The sequence below is a fragment of the Argentina silus genome (genome assembly GCF_951799395.1).
Source record: "Argentina silus genome assembly, chromosome: 10".
Lineage (NCBI taxonomy): Eukaryota > Metazoa > Chordata > Actinopteri > Argentiniformes > Argentinidae > Argentina > Argentina silus.
Window position 1 is genome coordinate 12,295,379 of NC_139664.1, and position 10,488 is coordinate 12,305,866.

Here is a 10,488-nt window from a genome sequence, read left to right on the forward strand (position 1 = left end):
TGATAGAATGCCTCTCCATGCCTCCCTATGGTTAACAGTCACGTTCCTTGTCCCCTAACAGTAGGCTCTGCTCTATTTCCTTCTACAGCTTTTTTTATCTCCATTTCCCAACAAAGACACAGGCTCCTGGTCCTATCAGTCTCACTACTGTATGACTGCTGTTCACAATGCCATTGCAGTGGAATTGCAAATACTTTATTGTATTGTAATCAAATAGTGCTAAATGCATTGATTGAATGATGTGGGTTATTTTTCAATGCCTACATTAGAGGTATAATATAGCTATATATTTGCTCACAACACAATATCTCGAACTCAATAAGGAGCCATCTCCTTTAGCATGAAATGGATTGATAACACTAGTGAACCTTTTTTTTTCTTTTTTTCCTCACTACGGTCAAGCAACACACAACTTGTGGCCCTGAGTGAAATGTTTTTTTCAAGTGAGCTGAAAGCAGCTGACACAAAGTCAAAGCTTAAGACACGCGGAGTGTGGGTGTGTGGCCGGTGAACTAATTCATTAATCAGGTTGACAGCTCCGTCTGAACCTGGCCGTCCAGCAGCAGCAGCAGGGAATGACAATGAGAGAAAAGGCGTTGCTCAGTTGAGCAGTGATGTTCCCTTGACGTCCCCCATCACTTTTCTCCTCCTGACTGTAAACTCAGCTAGCGCAACATAGCCCCCCCCCCCCCACCCCCGTGCTCTCACATCCTCCCTCTCATGAACCCCAGCTTATTCAGCTGTATTCACTCCTCTTCTCTTTCTGTCTGTGTCTGTCTGTCTGTCTTTCTTTCTCTTTCCCTCGAGATACATTTTGCAAATTCACTGTCTTTGTGTGTTCTTACATATCTACAGTAAGAGACTTGGAAGTAGGAAACAAGATGCAAGATGGCAATTAAGCACACACACAGACTTTATCTACGCCTTAATCATAGATTTGCCCTTTTTTCAAGGCTCTCTCTCTCCTTGTTCTTCAATGAAACCTCACAAGCACATTGACAGTCTGCCATTGGAATTGAACTGAACCTGAGAGCGCCCTGAAAGACAAGCCTTATATCTAGGTACTTCACTGTTTGTAATGTCAGTGTTGACATCATAGTAAATGACAGATATAGGACAGTGATACTGAGCTCCTTGTGTTGAGGTCATGGCTACTCCCTGGATGACACAAGAAAGACTGCATTTCCCAGGAGTCGAGAGTTTTCTCAACAGTGGAATGCGATGGTTAGTGACTGTCCTCAGCTGCCTTTTATTCTTATTCAAAGGGCCAGATAACATCCTTAGCCTCTCTGGGAGCTTTGAAAGCCTGTGAGTCAAATGAATGTGTTATGCTCAAACTGTTATCATCGTGGCTTTCATTGGCTCTGACCTATCCTGACCTATGATGAGTGCTGCTGCGTGATCTCCATTTTGAACAAGAGAATCAGAGAGGAATGTTTTAAGATGTCGCATATCTAGCATTCCTTTGACATTTTCTCTTTGCTATTCTCTTTGGTGTTTAGTAGTAGCTCAACAAGACATATGGAGCTTTGAGAGACATGAAGGTGAATGTTGTCACATTCCTGTAATGCTATATGTCATCCTGACATAGCACTCATATTGCTGTCAGTACATGTTGAATGTGGGTATATACAGCACTTAGAGTTTGCCTAAAATACCACCCTCTCATTTAACAACAGCCATCCGAAGCTTCTCAGTGAATGGATGCTTTCTTATCGATTGTCTTTGGAACAAAAAACCAAAAACAAATCGTTGATTGATATAAAGTTAGTATTATTATATTTATTATAAGTATTTGTCCCTTCAATAATGTAGGTAATACGGCTAGTAGTGCAGATTTGGTAGTCAGGTGATGCATTCTCCCGTCTAGACATACTCTAAGCTTGGTATAAGTCAGTAGAAGGTCTTGCCTAAGGGTAGGACTCATGGCACGGTGTGTGAGATATGGGGGTAGTAGTCGAAAAACCTGCTGCAGAGCCTTAGTCTACACTCCCTGTCAGCCTATGGAGACTTGTCTGAGAATGGAGAGGGAGAACAAGCAGGCAGAGAGACAGAGAGAGAGAATGAAGCAGCGAAAAAGAGAGAGAGAGAGATAGGGCGAATGAGAGAGAATGAAGCAGTGAAAGAGAGAGAGAGAGAGAGAGAGGGCAAATGAGAGATAGTGAGGGGGAGAGAGGCAGAATTTAATAAATTAGATCTAATATAGGCGCCGCGCTGGTTTCCTAGCAACCCAGCAGAGCCCTGTCTGCCCTGTCGGCTCTGGGAGGGTCCTCCCCTGGCCTTGTGTCAGGAGGACTATACAGTTCATACTGTAACTGGCTGCGGCATACTGGAGCAGGGTATACCTTTCCTCTATAGAAGGATCAAATACCCATAGGCTCCATAGAAGGTTGCACATTTTCATATTGATCCGCGACTGATAGGATGAATACTACGATCAGATGTCATTGAGATCAATATCACGGTTAACATTGTAAGCCTCTTTGTCCGGATCTGTGGACGGTAACATTTCTGCGCCCACATCCTACTGTAACTATCATCTCTCAGAGCAGCCTCTCTCTGCGTTTGTCCTCATACACCCTCACTGCAATGGACAAGTTAAAAGCAATAGCAACTGTTTCTACTGTGTGTGTGCCCATATGTTTCTACTGTGTGTGTGCCCATATGTGCTAACCACATATGGGCATTTCAATGCCAATAAAATAAACTTCCTCCAATCCACTTTTCCTGCATTATGGTTTCACTAGGTGGTCATTGGAGGGGTCACGGTGATGTAACATTGACCTTGATGATTAACTGCATTTGAGTACGCCAGCCTCCACCTCCAAATCTGAGCGTGAGTGCTCTCTAGTGGATATGAGTTGAAACTACAAGAGCTATCCTGAACACTGATCAGAGGGACCATTATTCATACTTGCAGACAGTTGACAGGTCTGAAATGTCAAGGGGGCTTGGCACTATACTGAGAAATTGTTCACCTTTGCTATACATTAGAGAACAACAACAACTAAACTAACAACTGATACATATCATTTTGCTCACTGTACTAACACCCATATGACATATGCATATGTGTACAACTTTAATTATCAATGGTGTACAATAGAGTCCCTGTGCTCCACCACCTGAACTTTGACACATCCCTCACAGGCAAGCTCATCTCTACTCAAAGGATCTTGTCAAATGAGTTGAGATCAGCTGCTCATTTGAAAGCAGTGGTAATAGAAATGTAACATCCTGTTAATAATCTAGGACAATACACCAAGCTAACTGAACGGACATCATACATGTCAAAAGCATGGTGAAGAGATGGAAAAATGTTTTTCAGAAAACAGATGGTGTCATACAGACTGCAATACTGTAGCTTCACACAACGCAAGTGATAAAGCAACTGAAATCATATATGAAACATATTTATTATTTACATATATTTTACAAATAGTTTTAGGGAAAGAAGAACAACTGTTTTGTTTTTTTAAACTCAGTGATCGGTGATATACAATGATATAAAAGGTCACAAAGGCATCCATGTTTGTAAGTTAATCAAATCTTATCCTTGGGTTCAGCACATATAGGAGATTTAGAAAGTGCACAAGTTGAACTGGTTATGCGGGGGGAAATGTCTATAATGCTAAGCAACCCAACTAATCAGTAAACACAGCGGTTCAATAATGTAGTCTGAAAAGAAATTAGCCGACAAGTAGATAGCTATGCTAATACTGCTATTTTCTGAATGCAGATATTCAGTCTCTCTAGTCAAAGTGGTCTGAATAGTTGCACAGAGAAATTAAAACAATACTGGTAAGAGAGTGAATACTTTGCCAATAAATGGTAACGTATGCTTCACTGATCCAGCTTAATGGAAAACTACTGTATGGCAGAACATTTTCCACAATGGCAGCTGAAAAGAATGAGGAAGACATCTTGAACAATTCAATTCTAAAAGATGCTTTAATACCTAAAACATGTCCTCCATCTCCCCGCAAATGGTACTTTTATTAACTGAATAATTTCAACACTACCGTAGATAACAGTAGCCAATATAACCACATGAGCCTACTGTATATGACTGCAACACACTGGAATGAGAACAATAGTAACATCTTGAGGTTTAGTTATAATTGCAGTCCAATAGTGAAACAACCAATGAAAAGGCACCAAAGGGAATATACAGTGTAGGGGAAAAAAGACAGGACTAAAAAAAGCAACAGCTACATCAACTATAGCCCCAGGTCAGCCACCTGGTTCTTGAAATTACTGAAGGACACTTGGGATTCAGTGTGAATATCATGGCACACAAGTACTCCAGAAAGCAACCTGTATTTAGATCAATATTGTGTAATAGAGGACGCATAATTGCTTCTTTGTGCTGACACACGGTCATATAACCATAATTATGTGGCAACAACTAGAGGTCTAAAATGTATTTGGATGAGTAATAATTAAATTGTATACTGCACACAATCATATACACTATAATGTTCTTGGTATTGCTTGAGGTAATATTATTATTGACCATGAAATATTTTTTAAATGGACTCAGATATAAATACTGAACAATTCATTGTGCTTTATTTAAAGCTGGCACCCACATAATGCACTACAAACAATGGCCAAAATTCAGGAGCAAAATCCATCAGTAAAATATAGCCATTCTCTTTTATCAGTAGTTGCAGATATGTTTACAACAGAGCATTACTAAGCTATCCAGTTTAATCATCTTTCAACTTTGAACATTGTGTTCTATGTTGGTACGCACTTCCTGTGATGGTGTGGTACTACTCTGGACCAAAATGAGGATGATAGTGTGATATCAAATGAAGGCACCATTGTGTTATATGCCCAGTCTTCTCCTCTGTGTTTCTATAGATGTGCTCATGAAGAGGACAAGTTATGGGCATGATGGAAATAAAGTGACGCTTGCTGCAGTTAAGAGAGCCCTGTGCCATCCTCAGCCCACCTTGTTGCAGGCCTGAAGCACTCTGTGGTTGAAGTCCTCAGGCTGGTCAGCATACACATAGTGGCCTGCCCCTCGGATAGCCTGTGAAACAGGGGTGGGGGTGCAAAGATGGGGAGGAATATGAGATGACAGCACATGTGTTCTGAGAACAGGGGTTAAGTTGGTTGGGGGTAAAGATTCTCAACACTGTAGAAGATTTATCTTATCAAGAGTAGTTTTTACTAAACACGCCAACACATTATTCCAAGCATTACTAGAAAAAACAAACACAGAAAGCATCTTTGAAACGTTGAGCAGAGAACTTACGATGATCTCCACATGTGAGTTTGGCCTCATTTCTTTGATTGCATTGCCAGAGTTCCAGTCGATGCTAGAGCGTGACCCATATATCACAGTAATGGGGATGTCACGGTGAATCAGGCCAATTCTCTGCAGCATGGGCCTCTTGGCCCACCCATATGAAATGGTCATGTTTTTGAAGGCTGTCTCCCCACTACAATAGAACAGACATTATCATGAGAGTGGATTCCACAAGTATTATAAGTACATAGTATGAAAATTCAATATTCACAAAATAATTCTCAAGAAGCAGCTGCTTTGAACTCAAAAGTCATATTGATAGAAAGGGATGGAGAATGACCTAGGTGTTTGGACGTTCAGGTGGTAGACGTAATCTGAGACAGTGTTGTCATTGAATAATGAGGAGAATTTCTTCTTAAAGTCCGGTCTTAGGGTCTGCACAAGTGTGGGACCTTGAGGCAAAAAGGAAGGTTTGAGGCCAGTTCAATTGCGGATGTGCATAAATATGCTGTTGCTACAGTTTGAAATCATTGAGCGCTACGACCACAGCCAACATTAGTTGCTCTTCGTTTCTCCCTTTATCGTTTCAGCCTAAGTAGTCTACGGTATGTAAACATTTTTTTGCTCCTGCTCCACGTCTGACTTTTTCCCAAAGTAAAAAAAAAAACACTGACAAAATGACTGCATTGCATTGTGGTACCTGTGTGGACTAATGGCAGCAATGGTAAGTGATGAATGTCATGTCATCATTATGCACATCCGCCATTAGTGTTGAATCGGACATGGGATTTCTCCAAAGGAATACTATTCAATTCCTGACAGGAATTTGGATGGAATTGAGCACAACTATGAAGCAGTGCATACAGTCAGACAGGCAGCATGCCTTACCCAGTGGTCCGACCAATCGGAGCCCAGCCAGTGGGTTTAAGGGGCTCAGTATGGCCCCCAGGGCTTTGATCCACACTGGGACAGGCCTGTCCTGGTCTGCTGTGTCTGGAAGCTCGGGTAAACCCCACGGCTCAACCAGCACCAAGTGCTTCACCCTACAGAACAGAAAAGAGAAGACCATGTAACTGAATGAACATCTAAAAGCCTTGAACCCAATAGCGTGGCCACTTTCTGACTCAATTATTTCTAACCCATTGGAGCAGGATGCATAAGTCTATCAGTAGATCAGCCAAGACATTAATGAGGACATAAAAGACCCGCAGATCAAGAGCATTGTGCACGTAATTCAGAGCCATTTGGGACACCCAGATAACAATAAGAGGACAGGAAGTGGCTGCTGTAAGGACTTCTGATCTAAGAGTGTGATAGGGTAGAAGGGACATTTATTAAATGGCTGAGGGGAGTTAGGATCCTGGTGAAATCTTAGTTTAGCAACACAGTGAGAGAGGATGATTCTGTTGAGATACTGTTGAGCACAGTGGGGGGACTTTTAAGGACATTGTTCTTATCAGAGGTTAGCACCTGCATGCATATGCTGTAATGTCTGAGGTGTATTACTGTATACAGTCCAGTCAGCATTGAAAGGTGAATAGTAACAAAGACCAGTTAGCCTAAAACAAAACATATTTTTGGAAACCCTAAGATTGTACTAAACATAGCAGAAACCATAAGATACTTGCCTTGTTGGGTATTTCAGTGAATATGCAGCTGCTAAATAACCTCCAAGGTTATGGCCCAGCATGATCATGGCCTCCAGGCCCATTTTGGCCCTCCACTGTTCTATGGACTCTACAAACTGGGTCTCAGCCTCGTGGGCGTCAGTGCTGAAGTGGGGTCGGCTGCTCTGGCCGAAGCCCAGCAGGTCGAAGGCGTAAACGGGTCTCTGCTGGGACAGGGCGTCCAGGTTCATGGCCCACAGGCCCACACCTCCCCCGAAGCCATGCAGCAGCACCATTGGGGTCTTATCCTCTACACTCCCATTTACAACCAGCGTCCATAGCATGTTACCACTGGATATCTGGACATACTGCTTGGCGAGCTTGCCTGTTACACCTGGAAATAGACACAAGAGGGTTGAAATGTGAGAGAGCTTAATTGTATGTAAAGTAATGCAAAAAAAGTAAAGTAATACGGCCTAATTCATCAGAGTTATAAAATGTTTTAGGGTCCGCACATGGAACTAATTCATCTATGCTACCTGCTTTCTGGTTATGGCTAGAAATAGGCTACTGCTCAACAGTAAAGGATACTAAGGCCTACATTGCAGCATCTTGTCATCTGCAGTCTTCAGCTGTTTCTGGGAGGTGGGACACCAGGAGGGTAGCCAGCTGGTGATCCACCAGGACCTTCAGACAAACAGCTCTCATCAAACAAATGCAGGGATTTTATGCGGTACAGAAACATGTCAGTAAAAAAACAGGCAGTGTTTCAGGGGGCACATTTGTGTAGAAGAGTATACTTTTTGTTTAACTAGGCCTAGGCTAAATGGAACAGATTTAGAAAAATCATTCCTAAAATGAAGTTGGCCTTAATTTAAAAACGGCCTACTAATTAAAAACACAGAAACAAGTGAGAACCCAGGACAAGTTGATGAGTCTCATAAAAAGGCTCCAGAGGATTGATGTAAGCTATTTTATTTATTTTTTGTTATAGCACTGTTAGCCTACCCTGTTAGGGCATGGTACCTCTGTGATTCCATTTCCACTTCTTTTCAATCTAGGCCTGTTTGCCAAACATTTCGGTTTGCCAAACATTTCCAAGTTGTTTAAGACAACATAAGGGTGAAGAAAAACAACTCTCTTTAATGGGAATAATGAAGTCTTGCTTCATGCACTGGGACCAAGCAGCTGAGTGTTAAACATGGAGCAAATTAGCAAGAGCAGCATAAACATGGTAAATTATAGTTAGTTGGACAATCAAGCTGGTAGGTTACCTCAAAGTTGTATCCTGGAACCTCAACAAATTGTTGAATAGACTATGTATACCAAGAAACATCAGTATTCTCTGAGCCAGTCTGAAGCCAAAAACAGATTAAAAACAAAACAACAACAATAAAAAGAAAAGAAAAAGGGTAGAAAAGGGAACATTTAGGGAATTAATGCAGTAGCCTATCATGCTTGTTGTGAAATGAGACAAGGCAAAATGATTTCCCTTAATGCCATGTTTTCATTTGAAATGCAATTACAGTAGTGTTAGGATTAACATTCATATTTCAAAGCACACATTTCATGGGTTTCCTCAACATTTTGACTATCTGGCAAAGTGAAATGTAATGCTAAGATTTCAAGTGAGAGGACTTTGCATAAATACTGTAACTGTTCGCCTATCAGCTTCAGGGTGACGACATTACAACCTCCCAAATGAGTTATGAGATAAAAACCAGATACTCTCAACATGGCTTGCTTACATACACTGTCATATTGTATTCTAACGGCGAGATAATTCAATAATGAAGAGACACGTGTCATTCCATGTCAAATCAACGGACAAAAGAGGATTTCGACACCCACCATCTCAAATTGATCTGAAATTGTTTTTATAGTCAAAAATAGATAAGACAAGTATTCCTGCATCATTAAATAAGATAATTGTACCCAGATTGGCCATATTCATTTTGTGGGATTCATATCAAAATATCAAAATTCAAAGCCTAAATCAGATTTGGACCAAAATCCTACTTGATAATGATTAAGATATGAGGAATCCAAAACAATGGTAAAACGTCACCCATGAACCCTCCAAACCCTTCCTTTAGAATAATTTATAGGCCAGTATGGAATATCAGTTATCTATGGTTGACAAGCAATTCATCCATCCAACCAACCAACCATTCATCCATCCATCCAACCCACCAATCAAACCATCTTTAACTGTATCCTCTACTAAAATAAGACTCTCTTACTTTCTTTCAATTACCCAGCAAATATATCTATCTATCTTTCGTCCAAACCATCTTTAAACTTTTTTCTACTACCAAAATAAGACTTTGCAAGCCTGCAATGTTTCTTCTGGAATTTCTTTTTCTAGTTACCCTCGCTCCTCATGAGCAGAGAAATTTGAAAATATCTACACTTATGTGGGATTTTGGTTACAGAAGCAAACCACTTCCTAAAAACGAAATATACGTGTTGATATTAGTTGGCCGGGGCCTATACTTGAACATTCATGAGGTTTCATGTTTTTCTAAACACCTTTAAAGATTTTTTTCTGGTAGATGTTTTCTTAGATGTTTATATGTTTGACCTCAAGTCAAAGCCTTTGCTAGATGGCTGAAAAATGTATTTCTAACTTAATTTCCCCAAAATATAGACTCTTAGCTTTCATTTGACACCCACATTGATATGCTCTTGATATTAATTTTACATTTCGGTCCTCATGTGGGTCCTTTTAAAAGGAACTACAGAAACCATTTCATAAACATCTGAGATGGGGGTGTCATGGCTTATTGATTTGACATGGATTGACCCAAGTGCCACATTAATCATTGCTGACATGTTGTTAGTGCAGTGTCAACTGAAAAGTTATTGTAGCACAGGTGACTGAAAAGTCACTGTAGCAGTAGCCGGAGAGCATCCTCCTCTATACAAGTCCTATGAACAGACAGAGTCTGAGACATTGTCATGTATAGAATAATCGAAATAAAATGACTCTAATGGTTCGTCGGGTGGTTGTCTCCTTTCTCGCGCATCAAGCTCGCCAAATGTGCCTTGCAATACATACATAAAGGCACTTTATGAGGGGTATACTAAACGAGGGGTATACTAAAAAGCCCTTAGCTTTTCTCTATTTAATTACTTTGCAATGCAACATTTGGCAAGCTTGATGCCCGTCAGAGGACAACCACCCGACGAACCATAAGAGAGAGTGAAATAAGGATTTTTATTACAAGGGGTGTCTTGGCGGGGTAATTATTATTTCCATTAATGACAAAGTCTCCGACTCTATCTGTCAATATGACTTGCATTGGAGGATGCTTGGAGGGCTACTGTTGTTATACTTGCAGGTGACTATGTTGTGGACGGGAAGCAATCAAGAACGAGCAATTCAACAACGTCATGCTGGGAGCTAAATGCTAGGTAGGATAAGGTGGACGTATTGCATTATCATGATCAACTTTTTGAGAAGGTACAGAATGGTACTCGGTTTGTTTATAAAGTATCAATTTCACAACTTACCCTGTCTCTGCGGTCACTGTTTGCTCAGCCATTCTTCTTCACCATCAGTATCACATGATCCACAAAATGTGACATCACTCCAAGAACCCGACTTTCCACTGACGC

General features: G+C 40.9%; 1 protein-coding gene across 2 annotated transcripts; it reads right to left on the reverse strand.

The window, feature by feature from the left end:
• Window positions 1-3,451: 3,451 nt before the first annotated feature.
• On the reverse strand, window positions 3,452-10,435 carry abhd5a (abhydrolase domain containing 5, lysophosphatidic acid acyltransferase a). 2 transcript variants are annotated; one of them, XM_083678298.1, is made up of 8 exons: window positions 10,384-10,416; window positions 8,142-8,222; window positions 7,469-7,554; window positions 6,889-7,261; window positions 6,149-6,303; window positions 5,601-5,712; window positions 5,267-5,453; window positions 3,452-5,041 (listed from the first exon to the last, which is right to left on the reverse strand). In XM_083678298.1, the coding sequence occupies exons 1-8, from the start codon at window positions 10,413-10,415 to the stop codon at window positions 4,952-4,954; spliced, it is 1,116 nt and encodes a 371-aa protein (XP_083534424.1). In that variant the 5' UTR covers window position 10,416; the 3' UTR covers window positions 3,452-4,951. The 2 variants fall into 2 exon arrangements, with proteins under 2 accessions (XP_083534424.1, XP_083534425.1); XM_083678299.1 differs by lacking the exon at window positions 8,142-8,222 and having other exon boundaries at window positions 10,384-10,435.
• Window positions 10,436-10,488: the final 53 nt, after the last annotated feature.

What these genes read in the sequence shown, in the direction of transcription:
- abhd5a (XM_083678298.1), bottom strand. Translation starts at nt 10,415, where the DNA reads ATGGCTGAGCAAACAGTGACCGCAGAGACAGG. An exon ending in ACAGTGACCGCAGAGACAGG is followed by an intron (nt 8,223 to 10,383) that starts GTAAGTTGTGAA and finishes TTTTGGCTTCAG; the next exon opens with ACTGGCTCAGAGAATACTGA. An exon ending in CTGAACGTCCAAACACCTAG is followed by an intron (nt 5,454 to 5,600) that starts GTCATTCTCCAT and finishes GTTCTATTGTAG; the next exon opens with TGGGGAGACAGCCTTCAAAA.